Genomic DNA, 20384 nt, shown 5'->3' with positions numbered 1-20384 from the left:
TATTTGTTGATGGGCTCTCAACAAATGCACTTCAATCTATCTGTGGTTTATGTCTCCTTTTCTATATGTATGTGTAACTACGTAAACCAAGTACAAAAGAGTCAAGCTTTTCTGCTTTTAATCATTCAGGCTAAGCTTGGGAAAATTACCTTTTTAAACTACAACTCCTAGAACTCTTGAGTCAGTATGGTCATCTGGCTGGGGTTTTCTGGGAGCTGAAATCCCAAAAAGTAAGTTTTCCGCATTCCGAAATCAGCATAGAGACCTTGGTAATGCACTATAGAACAGTACCAGACCTATTCTGATTTATTTGCAATTCTTTATTCAGGTTAATGCTCCCTTTCTTCTCAGAATTCACCATCCTTCTTACACCCTCCTATAGTCTCTCCTGTAGTCTGTGCCTGGCTCTACAATGCCATGTAATGTTTGAATCAGCATTATATGGTAAGTGTAGGCCCGTATAATGCAGTTCAATGCCATTAAACTGCATTTTATGGGTCTACACTAGTGGTTCCCAACCTTTTTTTGACCAGGGCCCACTTTGGACGGGGCCCACTTTAACCAGGGACCATTCTCTAACATTAGTACCAAAAAGAGTTACAAATCAGTTTTTGGTCAACTTTAGATTCAGTTTAATTATTTGGGGTTCTGATTCAGAAACTGACATTGGATAGACCACATCAGCTCTAGTTTCTGATACAGAACATATGCCATCCAGTAGTTGCCCACAGAAAACCATATTTAATAATCTAGAGCTGATGTGGTCTATCCAGTGCAATGGTCAGAAGTATAAATAAATTAAATAAACAAAGAGGAAGGATTTTCACAGACTGGATTTTCATTCTCAGTGGGCCATGGCCCACAGGTTGAGAACCATTGGTCTACATTGACTATATAATGCAGATCAATCTCCAGTATATGCCAGTGTCAGTCCAGCCTTGGTTCTTGGATTGATTGATGCAAAAGGTCTTGGCTCTCCATCATACAGAACTGACTGGTAGTCATACCCTATAACTCTTTAGATTTAACATGATAGTCATCTTCCAGTAGCTATAGATCTTCGTCATAACTGGCAGCAGCACTAAATGCTCAGCGGTAACTTGGTGATGCACATATCAAGCTGCTATAATTAGGCAGTGCGGATGCACACATGCTGCACAGATGCATAGCAGACTAGACAACCAGTGGAAAGAAGGACTGGAGATGCTGGGAACAGTTGACATGCCCAATGAAAGAAACCAAGTTCATCAAAACAGACAAGCGAGTGACTGTTGCGAAGTCTACTCATCTTGGCTCATTAACTTGTCCTTTCTTTCTGTCTTAATGGGAGCATAGCACAAAGCATCCTGAAAGATCTCAGGCAGTTGAAGCTCTGGATAGCATGCATTTTACTCAATGACAAAATCAATAATGCTTGCCCACAGAGCCAATGGCATTTTTGTAATGCTGGTGCATGCAGAGTGTACTCCAAAAAACACCCAGGGGCATCACAAGAGTTGTAGATATGTTGTTCAACAGCTTGGCGTATACACACATAGGTGTGTAGTCCTATATGGCATGGAATAAAGGATCTTCAGTGTTGAATTTAACCAAAACAGCAGTCTACATATTTTAGGGAGAAAACATCTGTGTGAACTATACTATATTTGATGGTAAATCGCGTAAGAACATGTAGACCATTATGAAAAAACATCACTTTATTGTACGAAACAGGTTATTATAATTTTTTCTGCTAATCTCCCTTTTTCCAGTCTTTTCTGACTTTTTGTAGAACGGGGCTTCCTGGTTTGATTTTGACCCACAAAAGTAAAATCCACAAATGCAGACAGCTAACTGTACTTTAATTCTTCTTTCCAGCTCTCATCTCCATTCTAAAGACTGCCAATGGTTTTTAGTTTCTGTTATCTAATATCCCTAGTCTTTCTATCTGTTCTACTTCTTTTATTGCTTTCTGTTTTCTTATCTCACAAAGTTTTAGTTACTTCTTTTTGTATTTGTAACTGTCTTCTGTTCCTCTTGTCTGCCTTCTCTTCATGTCTCCATTCTGCTAAGACTTTCTTCTGGGCTGTTTCCTCTGTCTCACATTCTCCTCTCCCTTTTCTCTGTAACCTATCCTTTTCAACATTTATGTCCTGCCTTATTTCAGGAGTTTTCATAGATTTAAAACTTTTTATTCCCACCCATTTCCTCTTGCCTTAAAAACAAAATTGTGTTGCTATGGGGAAAAATATTTTGAAATGTATTTGTTACATACATAATCTAAAACAGGGCTTCTTATACTTTTTCCACTTGAGACCCCTGAATAATTCTTACACAATCCCAGGTATTTAGGTATATGATAGGTATAGAAATCAAATATTTACTGCTAATAAATCAGTGTTTGCGAGGCTTGCTAGGCTGATTTTCCTTTTTATAAAGTACAACCGAAGCATTTTCTGTAGAGCCCACTGTAATATGTTATTGCTAACAGATTCATGTAAATGTCTAAGTAGCATTGCCAAATTTGTCACAACTTGTGATGCCTCATGGGCCTTGTAGTCCTGTTCCTAGTGCCATCGAGGCAGATGAAGACGAAAACATGGAGTTTTCGCCGGTTCAACAAGAGCCGGAGTCTTTTCACCTGCCGGATGTTGATGTTTGTACCCAAGAATTCAGTAAAACAGACCTTGGACATTCCTCGCCTCCGTTCCCTAGGAGAGAATCCTATTGTGCTGACAGAGGAGTCAGGGAACAGAATCGCAGGAGTTTACGGATTGCAGCCAAACAACAGGCTGATTAGACCTGCTTCCCTTGGGAAATTCTAAGGAGTCTTGCATCTGGACAAAGTTGGGTTTCGCTTCCCGTTCTCTAGGGAAAGAGGTTGTTGGCGGGAAAACGAGACCCAATATAGGTGCCTGACGCAGGAGAATCTTTGCGGAGTCAACAGAGCTGCTTCAGGAGTGAGATTGTGTGTGGACTTCTTAACCCCAGTTCCTTGCTTCCCGGATCAAGAATTCAAGTACTGCCTTGCCTTGCTGTTAACCACGGACCTTGTTCCAAGATTCACTGTTTGCCTTGTTCCTAGTCACGGACCTTGTTCCAAGATTCACTGTTTGCCTTGTTCCTAGTCACGGACCTTGTTAAAGAACCAAGATTATTTCCAGCCTTGTTGTCAAGCTTCCTTGGACTCCTAAGACTCTGGCATTTCCCCACACTATTGCTTGGCAATAGTGTGTGTTTCGGAATTGGATTTAAACTTTGAACTCTAATATCATTTATTGGACAATACATTTTTGGACTATTTTTGACCTCATTTGAAAGGTCTGCTTCTGAACTATATTCTTCGCTTGTTTTTATTACTTTTATACATTTCCTTAATAAAGATATTAGATAGAGATTGGCCTCCGTGTATGGTTCTTGGTGCCCTGCTGCCAGGGGTCTGACACAACTCAGTCAAACTGAAAACAGCAAGGTTAGCCACGTTGGATCATTTTTTTCTCCTTCATTGCTAAAAGCCTTGGGTATCCTGAGTGAAAAAAAAGTAAAATATATAGTTTATAGCAGGAGAACAGAGACTTTCCTATGACTCTAAATTGAGTATTTATGATCTGCACTTCAGGGATATTTGCTTATCAGTGGAAAAGGAAGATAAGGGAGAGACTGCTATCACAATCTGTGGCTGTGGCAGAACAGCATGGAGCACCAAATTTTCTTGCTATTGTTGTCATTGTTAATGAGTGACTCAAGATCCCGTCATCAAATGCCCTGCTCAGATCTTTCAAACTCAAGGCCATGGCTTCTTTCGTTGAATCAATCCAACAATAGGACTATCTTGTTCTTTCAACCTGCCTTTTACTTAACATATTGTGCAACTTTTGACTTTTCTTTCACTCCTATACTGTCAGTAGCTGAATATCATTTAACCTGGGTAGCAGCTGCAGTAGAGGATGACATTGATGGAGGATCTCAGAAACAACAGTAATTATAAATCACTACTGGTCTTGATCTCATGGATCTTTTAACTGATTCTATTTTAATAGTAGTTGTTTTATCCAAATTATATATCTGGTTTATGTAATTTAGTATTGTTTTTAGGTATTATGTACCTTATGTATGGCATCTTTGTGTGCTATTTTGTAAGCTGCCATGAGTCCTTATGGTGATGGTGGCGGGATATAAATAAAGTATTATTATCATTGTCATTATTATTATTATTATTTGAAACGTAAGATGAGTCCACAGCAGACACTCTGCTGGCTGTTGTATTGGATCACACATCAGACACTTCCCAAGTGTCTAGGACTGTGTGATGTATCGGGCGAATAATGTGTGCAGATCCCAGTAAGGTGGCCTTCTGCAGCTGGCAGATGGTAATTTTGTCAGCGCCGATTGTGTTTAAGTGCAGGCCAAGGTCTTTAGGCACTGCACCCAGTGTGCCGATCATTACTGGGACCACCTTGACTGGCTTGTGTCAGAGTCTTTGCAATTTGATCTTTAAATCCTCATATCGCATCAGCTTTTCCCATTGTTTCTCTTCAATCCTGCTATCACCTGGGATTGCTACATCAACAATCCATACTTCATTTTTTAACGTAATCTTTAGGTCAGGAGTATTGTGCTCCAAAACTCTGTCTGAATTTGGAAGTCCCAGAGTAGCTTGACATGTTCATTCTCTAACTTTTTCTGGCTTGTGATCCCACCAGTTCTTTGTCACAGGCAGATGGTATTTGTGGCACAAGTTCCAATGAATCATCTGAGCAACAATGTTATGTCTCTGCTTGTAGTCTGTCTGTGCGATCTTCTTGCAGCAGCTGAGGATGTGATCTATTGTTTCATCTGCTTCCTTGCAGAGTCTACATTTGGGATTATTATTATTATTATTATTATTATTATTATTATTATTATTATTATTTTACCTTAAACCCCTATTATGAGACAGCCTCCAGTACTTACTGGACTGTAGTCTTCTTTAGCCAGCCTAGCCAGTCATGAGGGATCATGATAGTTGAAGTTCAGCAACGGAAATATGTTTTTGTCCTTGGCACAGAAACTGGTAACTGATCATTTCAGTGTAAGAAGATTTTCCAGAGGCACAGAAAGTTATTGGATATCTAGGCAATAGGTCCATCTACCCCAATGTTGCCAACACTGATTAGCAGAAGGTTTCTAGATGTTATGTCTTGATGTCAACAAGAAATGGACTATGGAAGGACAAAAATGGGGAGACGATGCAGGAAAGTATAAGCAGGAAGCTATAGAGGCCATCTGATTTGGGAACAACTTGATGTGCAAGAGACTTAAAAGGAAACTCCAGTTTTGTTGTATTATAGGCTCTTTTCATGCAACAGTGGGTTGGATCTGAACTGTCTGATCCATCAGCAGAAAGGCTACTTCCATTGCAAAAAAGGAATATAGTGGAATCCTCCCACTGAGGGAATTGCAGAAAGGTAAATTTGACTTACAGTATCTCTACAGCATCTTCATTGCTACCAACCCTCTGGACATTTTTAGAGGGCTGCAGAGGTAAAGATGAATAGTAAAAAAAAAAAGAAAAAGAAAAAAAAGCTTATTTGTCTGATTGGAGTATTCTGTGAGTAAAAAATCAGTATCAGACATGTCAGTTAGGAAATGAAACCCATTTCTTTATGGTTTACCATCTAGGATCTCATAATCTGCAGCGTGGCATACCCTGAGCAAAATTGCCTCTGTATTAGCCCTAAGATGAACTACCATTGCTAAATAGGATTGCCATTTCTCTGTAATCTTTATTCCTCATGTGAAAATAACTGAGCTGGTCTCCCAAGAGACATATATCCTTTAGCTAGCTACGTAAGGTGGTAGGTATGCCCAACTAGTCTTGCTCCCTGGGTCTAGTTGAAGGAGAGATATAAAGCAATGGAGGAATCTAAGGTCAAGCTAAAAATAATCAATGCCTTAATATAGCCATTTTAGCTTGCTGTTGCTCAAAGGGGCATTTTCCTTGCTTGCATGTTTTTAAAAGTTGCATATTTCTCTTGGTGACATGGTCACACACACAGCATTTTGTTTATAGCAATATTGCATAATCCTAAAAGAGGCCCTATATCCCCAAAGATATCAAGGACAAAATAAAGTATGTGGCTTGTAGCACAGTGTCTCCTTAATTATGGTGTTTTACAATTAAAAAGGGATTGCATTTGTTAGAGTGGCCTTGTCACCTTCCTGTCTTCATTGCAGGAGTTCTAAGGTTGTGATCAAACCCAGCTTTTTAACGTGTTTCATGGAATTATTTTTGGTTACCTGATTTCTTTGTACTATCTGCTTGAAAAGCTTGATGAATTAGATGGTTACAAATCCAAAAATTGGCCTGTTTAGAAGTGTGATTTTTATTATTTTGTAGGAAGGATGATGGTAATCTTTTCATCTCTTTTTGTTCCATTTTTGCCTGTCACAGTTGCCAAAACCAGTTAGGGTTTCTCTCTATGTATGCAATTAAGGAAACTCTATAGAGATGAAGATTTTATTGGCCCTCTGTGTTTAGTAAAGAAAAGCCAGGGATTATATTAATATTAAGCAGCCTCACTGAAAATGTTACAGCATCTCAATCTATGGTTTTGAGAAGTAAACAAGAAATAGAGATGTCTAGCCCAACATTCTTCCATACACATGCAACTGACTATATCAGGATCATCCCAAACCATTTGCTAAATGAAGTGGAGAATGAGATGGCACCTTCTTCTCATTCCATGTTCAGAAGCTGACAAGACTTCAGCACTGCTGGTGGGACAGCATTTTTCACCATCACCCAAGGGAAGTGGTTTAGTGGACATGCAATGAATCACATACCATACGCAGAACGGACGTTCAACATTTAAAAGCTCCTTCTCTCACAACCTAACAACCGTTTCACTCTGCCTAGTGATAGTGTGGATATATGATAGTTAGAGTTTTCCCCATGGACTCTATGGTATGTGGTTTTAAATCCCTAATGAATATTTCCAGAAAAAGAATTAAGTACAGTTCAGAACTAAATGTATAGGAATAGTGTTACCCATTCCACTACATCACCATACTTCTTGAGTTTAAAAAATAATTAATTGATAACTACACAAATACATCAACGTTTTGAAAAATGTTAACCCAAATCATCATCATCATTAAATTGTGTTAAAAGCCAAAGGATTACTTGAGATAATCAACTATCAGCATTGTTAGGCAGATCATCTGCCTTGCCAAATTGAAATTTTGAATCCAGGAGTTGCCACTATCAAATTTTGATATCAAGAATGTCTTTGTCAGAGGACTCCCAAGAAACCATTTCCATTTTTCATGCATGGAGACTAACAGATGGGATCCCCCTTGAGAAGAATATTGGATTGAAATTGCTTCATTTTTCCAAAAACTGAATTATGGTAGTATGTCTTCTTGTGTGATAGAAAACCTTCCAACCATCCTTTTTTCCCACTGCGGCTGGTGCCTTTCGCTTCTGACACTGATAATTCTCAAACAAAACTGTTACATTTTGGCTTCCTTTCAGCTAATGTATTTGATAATGATGTCATACTGAATATCTGACTTAAGATCCAGAGCTATCTCCCTGAACATCTTTGTTTCTTATTGTTTAACTTGAATATTGTTAAAAGGTTAAGACAAAGGGACCTGCATGAAGTATCTGGGTCAGGTAGATCTTCAGCCAAAAGTATAGTCTTTTCAAAAGTCTTACAAGGATGTTTATGTAGATATGATGTGTATGCTAGATAAGATAGGAACATGAGAAAATAAAGAGAAATTTCTATAGACAGAGAAAGTCAGAGGCTTGGAGGTCAAGGTGTCTTAAATAATCATCTTAATTGGTGAGGAGACCTAGATATGTACAGTCTCAAAGGTCACAACCTGTGTGCTGTAATTCCGTGGTATCTGAGCAATTTGATTGATTTTTATTTACATAGGAAAGCATTTTTAAAATTTGTTAATAAATTTCATAATTTGCTTAATTATGAGCTTTGGGTCTTTTGAATTTCGCTGTGGGATTGATTCTGTCTAATATGAAATAGACTCATCACAATATGGTTGCATCTTTCTACCAGTGATGACAGTTATGATGCTTATGGTGCCATCGCCATTTCTGTTTAACTCTTCAGTCAAGTTTAATTTATGAATAATCATGTTGGATCAAATAGTAGTCGAAATCTACTTGATAACCATAACTATTGTTTTCTTGTTTATTTGTGTTATTATTATTCCGACTCTTTGTGACCTCATGGACCAGCCCACACCAGAGCTCCCTGTCATCCATTGCCACCCGCAGCTTCTTCAAGGTTAAGCCAGTCACTTCAAGGATACCATCCATTCATCTTGCCCTTGGTCGACCCCTCTTCCTTTTTTCTTCCATTTTCCCAGCATCATTATCTTCTCCAAGCTTCCCTGTCTTCTCATTATGTGACCAAAGTACTTCATCTTTGCCTCTAATATCCTTCCCTCCAGTGAGCAGCTGGGCATTATTTCCTGGAATATGGACTGGTTTGATCTTCATATGGTCCAAGGCACTCTTAGAATTTTCCTCCAACACCACAGTTCAAATGTTATGGTTGAGCCTTCTGGCTCCGATACTAGGAGACGGGGTCGTAAGACTCCTCGAGAGTCAGACTCTTTTGAGGAGCGCGAAAGGAAACGGCTCCGGGACTTATTTGCAGAACCAACAGATGAAGACTCATTTGAGGGTTTTACCGAGCGAATGGAGGAAGAGATGGTTAGCTCAGAGGAGGATGACATGGAGTGGACTCGTGTAAGGGAGGATTTGGGTGTCACCGGCAATGATAGTATGGGAGACGATTGGCGAGTTGCAGGATCAGACCCATGGACGGGCTGGAGGGATGGAGCGGGATCCACAGCTGGGGATGCTGTGGGGCGTAGTCAAAGGTGTTTTAGCTCTGATGAGGATGATGATGATGAGGCACCTGGAATTAGGATAGCAGCTGACAGCGATGAGGAGTTATGAACTGGGATAAAATGGGGTTTAGGATCAATGGCTAATTGCGTTGGGCAAGGTAATCTGGACGAACGCTTGGGCTCTTGTTGGGGAACTTCCTGAAGACAGGTGTGATTCGTTGCTGGATACGTAAGTTACCAAGGACACTGGGCATAGACGGCGGGAGGAACTGTGTGGGGTTTTTCTGTGCAACTTGTGTTTAATCTTGATAGCTTGGACCTCCGTCGTCTTTTTGACGGACATTAATTACCTACTCTGGATTGACGCTGGACTGACTGACTGACTACGACCTTGGACTATCCCTTCTGTGGCTATCGGTGGAACTTGTGGAACTTTAGACGTCTGCACTTGGCTTTCGACCTTGGACTGGATTGGGACCCTGCTGATCGCCGTTACCCTGATTGATGTGCCTGGACCTGGATTTCGCTCGTTGCACGGAGGAGTAAACAGCCTGAGTTACTCATCTGTAGCTTTTGAGTAGCAGAGAGGAATCTGCTGCCAGTTTTTTGTGTTCATTTTGACCTCTGTTTACCAACTTTTGTTTGTTTAAATTGCCAGGCTGAAGTAAGCACTTTTGATTTAATCCGGATTAAACTCCTGTTTAATCCGGTTTATTCTTTCGAACCGTTTTAATTCAAACGGAGCTGTTTCTGTTACTTTTCACACTGAAGACAAGTGTTTGCCTAGTTCTTTGTTTCCTACGGGCATTTTTTAGTTCTGTAACCTCAATAAACTGTGTTGTACTCTATTTGGCGGCGTTCTGTCTTTGACATCAAAAGCGTCTGTCTTCCTTCGCTCAGCCTTCCTTATGGTCCAGCTTTTGCATCCATAGGTTACTACATGGAATATCATTGCTTTAAGTACACTGACCTTCGTTGCCAGTGTGATGTTTCAACTCCTCACTATTTTATTGAAATTGGTCATTCCTCTCCTCCCAAAAAGTAAAGGTCTTCTGATTTCCTGGCTCCAGTCTGCATCTGCAGTAGACCCATTGAATCCATGGAATGTGCATGGAAGTTGTAGCCTTCTCTTGTTCAATTCATATTTAAGGATAGACTGACTTTGAACATAGAAATGTGTTGTACAGTGACTGTGAGTAGTAGACATCGACTTCTGGGCTGTTCAAACATTTAGCAGTATTCACTTTCAAAGGTCCCCCTAATAGCTACATGTGTCTTTGATATTTTTTAAATTGCTAAGATAGTATTCAATATTTTAGATAGTTTGTTCAGCAATTCAAGAAAGACTTTTACACTTTCTTTCTCCATATATTTGATTATATCCATCCTATCTCCGAAAAATGGAAAACAAAGCAATAGTAATATTATTTATAGTTAAATGTACATTTAGAGGTGTGACATAAGAAGGATGAGATATTTTGTAAACTCTGAATCACCAACTTTGGATTTTGACTGGGAATAATAGCTTCTCTTCACCTAAACTACTGCTTCCTACAAAATGAATTTACTAAGCTGCCAAGGAAATGGCATGTTGAATCGGATAAGCTGCCAGGAAATTTGAAATTTAGGCATTATCAGTAACTCATAGGTAAACTGAGATTGAGGTACCATCTGGTGTGTTGTAATATATCAACGTGTTTGACTTCTGTGCTGTATCTCTTCATATCCCTAGGAGTATATTGATGCTCACCCTGAAACCATCATTTTGGACCCTCTGCCTGCTATCAGGACATTGTTGGACCGATCAAAGTCTTATGAACTTATCAGACAAATAGAGACATACATGCAAGGTAGGCTACTAGATATTTTTTCACAACTTCACTTGTAATTGTGTGTTGATGGGTGGGGGGGGGGGGGAGAAACTAGATTCCTGATGGAAAGGGTGTTCTGTTTTTATATATGTCTGTGAAGTTATTCTAAAGCAGAGCTTTCATTGTCCTGGTAGAATACATACTTCCAAAATATAGGAGCACAACATGTCTTGACGGGTTATAAATAAAGTTTTATTATTATTAACATTGGTAGAGGACTGGTATGTCTTTACTGAAGGTCAGTTCTCTTTCAGATACCTGGATATATCCAGATATCTCTTTCTAAAAAGAGAGATGCCCTAGGGAAAGATATTTATGGTGCATCTACACTGTAGAATTAATTCAGATTGATACCACTTTAATTGTCATGACTCAATGCTATGGAATCCTGGGATCTGCAATTTGATGAGGCACCAATACTTTTTAGCACAGAAGGTTAAAAGCCTTATAAAATTACAGTTCTCACAGTTCCATAGCATTGAGCCATGGCAATTAAAGTGACATAATAGCTTAGTTCCTGTCTTCAATTGTGTGAGATGCCTACTTATCACACTGATGAATGTGGCCATTTTGGGTCTTCCAGAGCATTTAACCATGCAGGATTTACCCACACAGGAAAAGTACACATACTACTACTGCAGACATATCAGGTTTTATTTGACTCCCATGTAGATTCACATAAACAAAGCAAAAGTACTGTAGTATTTTTATTTAGCACATGAATTAGGCTAAGGTAAGAACAGAAATTAGTGTGTAAGTAAAAGGGTCACAATCACCCTTAGTAGAGCCTTCCAAAACACCCTAAAAACCAAGTCCAAGGGGCTATTTTTGCCTGAAGGAGAAAAAAAAAACTATTATGCAATTATTATGCTAGATTTAGACGTAGAAAAATGGTCAGGCCAGCCCATCTTCATGGAATACCTCCTCTCAGCCCCACTACATTCTGTGTTGAATTTGATGCAGTTTTGATGTGTGTATGTGTGCTCAATTTCAGCATTTAACTGCCTATTACTAACATGGTATTTTAATTGCTTAAACTGGTGTTTGAAAAGTACAATTACTTTAATTTGTATTTTAATGTGTAGAATCAAATTATGGTAATGATCTTCATGTTGCCTTGTGTGCTACAGATCTTAGCTGAAAGTGTAAATAGGAGCCTTTCTTGCTCTTTTTCCTTTCAATCAACAATATGAAATATTGTTGTGTGCCTTCGAGTTATATCCAACTTATAATGGTCCTCAGGCAAACTGGCAAGATCTGTTCAGAGAGAGCTTGCCTTTGCTTTCCTTTGAGGCTGTGAAAGCATGAGTTGCCCAAGGTCACCCACTGGTGCCTCAACTACACTACTATATAAAATTCAGATTATCTGGTTTGAACTCAATTATATAGCAGTGTAGACTAATATAATCCAGTTCAAATCAGATAATCTGGATTTTATATAGTAGTGTAGATGAGGTCTGGGTTTCTATGACCAACTCGGGATTTAAACCCTGATATCCACAGTTTAGTCCAGGTGTGCATCCACTACACCACACCGGCTCTTTATGTTCCTCCAAAAATGTGTTTTCTGAGTTCACATTATTATAGTTAATGTTGGGGAAGTACAACCATCTTTTGTTTTCCTTTCACTTTTTTAAAAAACCAAAATCTAAAAGGATTTTTTTAAAGCAGACATTGGTTTGTGGTTCTATGAAAATGGGATCTGGTTGAGTCCACGCTACAGCCAAGGTTCTCCTGATTATATGGGAGATTATATTTAAGCTGTGGAATGTAGCTACTGTAGAGACATGCTACCGCAAGCATTTGCTCCTACTTGCCAAAACATGATCTAAAGAATTGTGTTGCCTGATTAAAGAGCTAAAGTCTCTAACTCCAAGGTATTATTCAGTACTTTTACATAATAGTCTCTTTTACCGTCTGATTTCTTTCTGTCATTTCTGCAACAGACACATATACACACACCTTTGCCAAACAGTGATTACATATACACATTTTGAAAGATAATTGGCTTCTAATGAGTTTAAGTGAAGCTAACATTGCAATGGTTAGGCCTTTCTCTCTGCTAATTTTTGTGGCGTGGAAGCTACCAGTAAAGCGTTGTTTTTGTTGAAGAATGCTTATAATGTAATACTTATATTAATATAAGGCATTAAAAGGAACTCCAAGCCAGCTACCCAAAACAATATGTGGAAATGGTTGGGTTCTTAAAATATCTATATATGTTCTGCCTATCTGATCATTTCTCTTATCTGTATGCCTGAAGTCAGGATAACTCCACAGGTAGAATCTACATTAGGACTCCACAACTATGGCAGATTTTAGGGCAAATGCTGTTTTCTGGAAGCAGCCAATATGTGTGTGTGTAGTGTACAGGAGAAAATTAGAACAAATGTGTAGTTTCTAGATGTCCATTTCTAGTTTTGAAAATTAAGTTTAATGTAAAACAGTGCAAAGAGTAGCTCTGTAGTCTGTTAATGATGTGAATTTCCTCGCTGGGAGGCTTCTTGGGGAAAGAATTCATCATTTCTGACCTAGAAAAAAATACGATTTAATGACACTGGAAGATTTGAGGGATTACAGGTCCATAGCTTTAAAGCAACCTTTTCCAATTTGGTGTCCTCTGTATGGGTGGATTGTAATTTTGGTATCCCTGGCCAAGTGAAAGTCAAAAATACGGTGAAAGCCAACATGGTTCAGTTTGAGAGTTAGAATAGGGTTCTGCAGGACCAGGATTTGAATCCACACTCAATCATGGAAACTCGGTGGATGATCTTAGACAAGTCACAGTCTCTCAGATTCATAGAAATGTAATATTCAACCTCCTCTGAACAAATCATGCCAAGATTGCCAAAAGCTGCCTTAGATTTTCATAAGTTGCAATAAGCAAGAAATCCTCAATCAACAAACCACAGCTTTGGGGTGATGAGTTATTCAGTCCAATACATCTGGAAGAGGCTGTGCTGAAGAAGGCTGCTTTAAGGAGCAGCAATATTACCCAAAGCCAGACACCAGAAGATGGATGCAAAGAGGAAGAAAATCCTATGGGGAAGCCTATAAGCAAAAAGATGAGTCGTATAGTGTGTGGGAGTAGGCTCTGTTATGCTTATGTAATCTATGGTTAGTGTATTAAATGTTTCCTAATATAGGATTCATCTGTCTGTAAACTATGATTGTAGGAAACTATTTCAGTATTTAGCTTTAAATCCAGGAAGTTTCAAAACAACCCAGCCTTTTATCCCTAATCCTGATTTCAAAAACAGGCTTCCAGATTTCTATGTAATACCAAACTATGGACAGTTTATTCCATTCCTTCTGCTTTCCGTGCAATCTTTTTCTCCTTGCTTTGTTATGTTCGCATACATTATGGAGCCTTCCCATTTGCATAATAAGGTTTTCACTGTGTCTTCAATTCTTAGAAACGAAAGCTTTTTAATGTCAAATCTTCATCTTCTAGTTCATTGCCACTCCAGCAGTTTGATGGGCTGGGATATCATTTCTCCTCTCAGTGTTCCAGGGGCTGTTACCACACATTTTTGCCCTATTATTATTATGTTCACTGTGTTTCTACTGTTTAGATAAGCACTGCTCTTTCAGTTTCTTTCTGTTTGTAACTGAGCTGTTTATCTGTCTCCCTTAAAAAAGCCATTTGTACTCATGAAGTTTCCTTTCAATCAAGACTGGGCTCATTGTAAAATCACTACTCACTATTCATTTATTCAAAATGAATTCATGTTTCCCTATTTCATACCTCAAATTCTTGAGTTTCCCCGTTCCCTTGCTTTCCATAATGATTGGCTGACCAAGAATCCCTTCACTTTGCAGTAGACTGGAGGGCGCATTCTCTAGTCTTACGATGACCATCCTGTAGGTACTCATTACTGAAGAAAATAAGTAATAGTGGTTACCTTAGATACATGTTCATGGAACTTCAGGAGTCCATAGGATACATTTTGAATCATCCACCCTTCTTTAGGTCCAATTGCTCTTTGCTTCTGTTTGATTTATTGTAAGAGGATCATGAGGTCAGCACTGAGGCCTGGATAGTTATCCAGAAGATTGCCTCTTTGATCATCCTTATGACTTGACTACATTCTTAGATAATCCAGTCACTGGCTTGGGCTGTAATGAGTTGGCACTCCAGTGCTAGGACTGAACTGTGAAAAGAAAATGAAAGATGTATGGAATTAGCCAGTGTGGTGTATTTTGTGATTGTTGAGTGCCTTCAAATAATTTCTGATTTATTATGACCTTAAGGCAAAATGTTACAAGAAGATCCTATCACAGAGTTTTCTTGTAGTATTTGGTCATAGGAGGTTTGCCACTGCCTTCCTCTGAAGCCTGGGGGAGAGTGACTTGTCCAACTCCTCTCCATTTTCATGGCCAAGCAGGGATTTAATGGTCTCCAAAGTCATAGTTCAACAGTCACGCACTACACCATGTCGAGTCCCATGTACTATTTTCATCCGAGTTGATTAAATCTAAAGCAAGATTTGTGGACTTTTCTTAAAAAGAAATTGCTGTCTTGTGATGTAAAGGGACAGCATATTGAAGATGTTTGCTTTTGAGTTTGTTTTTTGCTTGCTAACTTCCAGTTCCCTTGTGTATTTCCCTTGCCTGCTCATTGCCTGGGAGATTCATAAAAGTATGATAGGAGCAACCTCAAAAAAGATTCCACTACTGCTGGAAAATAACCTCATTCTAAATTAATTGTGCCATTATTATTTCTTCAGAGATTTAATCATTACGGGCTTCCTGCAAGCTAAGTTTAAGTTAAGTTAGTATCTCTGAATGCTTTACTTTGACAACATTTCCCTGCCCCTACATAATATCATATTAATCAATTGTTCCAGTCAATGTAAGTTGCTGTGATTATTTTTAAAAATGCTTTTGAGGCTAAAGACTACGGTTTAAGTTAGTTCTCACTGAGCCATGAAAACTCAGAGGAAAATCATAGTTCAGTGAATCTCAAACTCAGGCTGACCTGCCTCACTTGGTTGTTGTGAGGATAAAGCAGGGAAGGCGAACAGTCATGTTCATTTTCTCGGGTTTTCCAAGGTAAAGATGGCATAGAAATGTAGGAAATAAGTCTACAAAGTAACCTTTGTGGCCTATCCATATTGGCAACACACCCTTCAGGCCAGATAAACAGCCTTTTCCCCATTCTAGTTGCAGTTCCAGAACGATACTGAATACCTCTTTGGAGGGTCCCTCATCATCCATTTGAGGGGGCTTAATGCAAGTAAGGAGCTGCAGATCCCAGTATACACATAGAGGAGAGCACCAATACTTTTGGTCAGAAATAGATTTATTTGTTCTTCTTGCTCATATCACAGGCCTGTCTAAGAACTGATCTACTAAATTCATCATAAAGGTAGTAGCTCTCCAAGGACTCTATTTTTCACAGTGAGGGTGCCAGGGATTACCCATTTCTTCTCAAAAGCAGAGCTTATGTCATCTCACCCTTAGTAAATTCATTGAGTGACTTTCAGAAAATTGCTCTTCTTATCACAAGATGAGATACCAAGATATCTCTAGACGTCTTCAAAAAAAGGCTAGATAGTTACCTCCTGGGGGTGATTTAGCAGGAGATTCTGCTTCCAACTCTATGCTTTTATGGTTCTGTGATGCATCAATGTATGTCATACTTTGCTTCTTAGAAGATGAGTAGAATATAACTGATTCTCAAGCTTTGGCTCTCAGATGTTTTTGAGTTTCAACTTCTAGGCTGAGATCCTACAACAAATAAGTGAAATATAAAGCTCTGCAAGGGCAAAGACACTGATAAATGGGCTCATCTACATTGGTCAGATCTCACTTGGAATACTGTTTTCAGTTCTGGGCGGCACAATTCAAGAAGGGTATTGAAGGAATATGTTTAGAAGGGAGCAACTAAAATGGTCAAAGACCTGAAAACCATGCCCTAAAAGGAGAACCTTAGGGAGCTGGGTATCTTTAGCTTGGAGAGAGAAGGCTAATTGTTGTCATGATAGTCATGTTTAAATATTTGAAAGAATGTCATATTTAGGAGGGAGTAAGGTTATTTTCTGCTGCCCCAGATATTAAGTCATGGATCAATGGATTCAAACTACAGGAGAAGAGATTCTACCAAAACCTAGGATGAACTTCCTGACAGTAGAAGCTGTTTGTCAGTGGAATACACTGCCTTCTAGTCTGGTGGAGTCTCCTCTGGAGGTTTTTAAATGGAGGTTGGATACCCATCTGTCAGGTTGCATTGATTGTGTATTCCTGCATGGCAAGTAGTTGGACTGGATGGCCCTTGTGGTCTCTTCTAACTCTTATGATTCTGTGATCTTGGCTCATAAGGGGAAGGCAATGGGAATGAGTTCATAGACGGAGTGCATTTTTCTATCCCTACCCCTTGGAGCTTCATTGTCTGAAATGCTTCCTCCCCTTCCTTCCTTCCTTCCTTCCTTCCTTCCTTCCTTCCTTCCTTCCTTCCTTCCTTCCTTCCTTCCTTCCTTCCTTCCTTCCTTCCTCCCTCACCATTCAGCTGTAATAGAGACATCCCTTTCTGTGATTTGAAAACAGTGAGGGATTTGTACATTTCACAAAGGAATACAGAATAACACCTTGCACTTCATCCCAAAAAAGGCATGTGTGCATAAGCCACTGACAGGATTCCAACCTGACAATTAAGGGATGACTGGGAGGTGAACTCCATAGCATCTGGAGAACTGATGGTTGTGCATTTCACCATTATTGTCGATATGACAGACAGATGTGTATACAGTATATATTCCAAGATTTATGGTCCTAGATAGAAACTATTATGCTCAGATATTAACTTTGTAGATGAGTGTTGGTGTACTCATTCATGGTCAAATATTCTTCCTGTTTTTTATCTCTTTTCACACACCAGCCTTTCACACATGATATGCTTGATGGTGGTTATAGCTGTTTATGGAGTGATAGAATGACAGTTGCTGTGTTGACTCGGTCTAGAAAGTCATACTGCTCCCTATACACCATGCCTGCATGTTAGATATGGATATCTACACATTTTCTTTGAAATTGGGAACATGCATCGAAATCCGTGTGTGTGTGTGTGTGTGTGTGTGTGTCCATCCACCTTGCTTCCCACATTTAGCCTGCTGGGCTAGCGCCATCATCCTAGTGCTGTCTGACTGCATGATGAAGAGAGCTAAAGATTGTCAGGAAAAATGGTTCTTCCTTTAAATCTCTTATCAGAAAAACATTTGCTTCGTGCTGCTTCATGGAACATCTATCCTGCCAGCTCCACCAGGAAATGCTGTTATATATATTTTTCTTCCTTTCTTTTGTTCTATTTTCTGCAAAGGGTGAATGTGATTTGGGGGTCCCCAACATTTCTTAAAGCACATTCTGCAGCAGGGGAAATTTGTTATGAGGCAAGTGGCATGATTTATAACTCTTTCTAAATTAGGAATCTCCTCATCTCCCTTCCTCCCAGCTTTCTGGGACTAAATCTTTTACTAACTTGAGAGACCAAGAAAGGTCATGTCTGTTTCCAAAGCAAAACTGGTCTGTTTTTAGATTTGTTACTTATTTCTGATTTATTTACCAACTCCAAAAGTTTCCATAGGCACAACTCTGATAGATGGCTGACTAGATAATGTCAAGGAAGTTGTTTTCTATAAATTTATGCGTTTTTATTTTTGCCTGCGTCTCCTTTTCCTGTTCTAGGTTCCCCCATGGCTTTATATAAGCCACCCAAAAGGCATGTCTCTCACCATTTTTCTTTTCTTTTGTTGTTTTACCTAGAAAGTTTCATATGTTTCAGACCTAAACAAAGCTTGGAAAAAGTTAAGTACAAATAACAATTTGAATGTAATTTATTCTCTTTCCTCCATTACTATGTCGCTCATAATGTGACTTAGTTATGGAAGAAAGAGAATTAATTTAGTCATGGGGAGATAAACGACAATGCCACTTCTTTGCAGTGTAACTATGACTGTTTTTGCAACTTTGACATAAATAGTATATGCCCTCACTACTTCGATATGGTTTATGCCACAGGCCTGTGGCTTGTAACTTTCCAAGAATTGGTTCTCAAAGTAACTAATGATAATTATTTTAGGTTCATTTGAATAAAAAGAATGTATATATTTACTATTTAAACATAGCAAGTATAGCAGCAGCTACTATTGCACACTGGAAAGCAGATGTTGAGGTAAGGATTTTCTGTTGAGTAGTTTTGATTATATAATTTATCATCCCAAGACTATTTTGTTGTGTTACTAACCATTCTATTTAATCCTCAGTAGGGTTGCCTGAGTAAAGACAAAATATACCTTCTGTCCCTATTATAATTGTGGGGTTTATTGTATCAGGAGCGACTTGAGAAACTGCAAGTTGCTTCTGGTGTGAGAGAATTGGCTGTCTGCAGGGACATTGCCTAGGGGGCGCCTGGATATTTTACCATCCTATGGGAGGTTTCTCTCATGTCCCCCCATGGGAAGCTGGAGCTCACCCTGCTCTCCGGATTCGAACCGTCGACCTTTTGGTCTACAGTCCTGCCGGCACAAAGGTTTAACCCATTGTGCCATTGTGTTGAAGAGTGGATTTAGCAGGTGTTGCTTGTTACCTTATTGTTTGATGAGTAACATAGCCATTAAAGGGGCAGAAGATGTTTCCAGTTTTTGCTCTGACAACCCTTCTCCTCAACCATGTCTAACATCAAAGAAACAATTTTGTTTATTTTTTGCCCTCTCTTATTCAAAGCCTTTTATTACAAAACTTTCCCAGGACAGTAAACAAATAAAGTACTGTAATATTGGTAGTGATAGTAAAAATAAAGGATAAGAATCCAAATATTAAAATACTTTGTTTTTGTGTACCTTCGAGTAACCTGTTACTTCATGGTGACTTCATGAATATCATAGGTGTTCTTAGACAAGGAACAAAATTCAGGATTATCTGTGTCTTCATATTTCTGATTCCTTTGTATGATTGTGAAAGCTGGACAGTGAAACAATCTGATAGGAAGGGAATCAGCCTGTTTGAAATGTTGTGTTAGAGAAGAACTCTATAGATGCCATGGATGACCAAAAGACCAATAAAACCAACCCTCCATATCAATGTATTTTGCATTCATAGATCTAGCCGTCCACAGCCTGAAAATATTCTAAAGACATTCTAAAAAGCAAACTTTGATTTTACCATTTTATATTAGGGACACTGTTTTAGTATACCATTGTATATTATGGAACTTGAGCATCCACAGAATTTTTGTATCAAGGTGGATCCTGGAAACAAACTTCAGTGGATATCAAGGGCCCACTGTAAATGAGTCATAGAGTAAATCAAGCCTGAAGTCTCCTAGAAGCCAAAATGACAAAGCTGTAAATTTTGTACTTCGGATACAAGCTCATTAGAAGTAAAGTAGGAGACAGTATGAAAAGAAGAAGATCACAGCACAGGTGATCAACCCAATGATGGAAGCCCTGGTCCTGAATTTGCAAGTCCTGATAACAGTGTGACCTGGAGATATCTAAATAATTTGATTGTTTTAAGTTGAAGTCAGTTTGATGGCAATTAACAACAACAAGGGATTCTTTGATGGCCTCCCATCTATTAACCGTACCTGACCCTGCTTAGCTCCCAAATAATCCCTTAGTGAAATAAGGAGATCCAATGGAAGGAAAGTAAAGCAAGGTAGGGTGGGGC

At 39.0% G+C, this 20384-nt stretch overlaps 1 protein-coding gene across 1 annotated transcript in view; it reads left to right on the top strand.

The window, feature by feature from the left end:
- The window catches only part of itpk1 (inositol-tetrakisphosphate 1-kinase), a 173603-nt gene that overhangs the window by 111437 nt on the left and 41782 nt on the right, over positions 1–20384 (top strand). The window contains exon 4 of the mRNA XM_003214341.4: positions 10580–10697. Within this exon, the coding sequence (XP_003214389.1) occupies positions 10580–10697 (118 nt within the window). The remainder of the gene's footprint in view (positions 1–10579; positions 10698–20384) is intronic.

The sequence above is a fragment of the Anolis carolinensis genome, chromosome 1 (genome assembly GCF_035594765.1).
Source record: "Anolis carolinensis isolate JA03-04 chromosome 1, rAnoCar3.1.pri, whole genome shotgun sequence".
NCBI lineage: Eukaryota > Metazoa > Chordata > Lepidosauria > Squamata > Dactyloidae > Anolis > Anolis carolinensis.
This window is presented reverse-complemented; position numbering and strand designations above follow the sequence as displayed.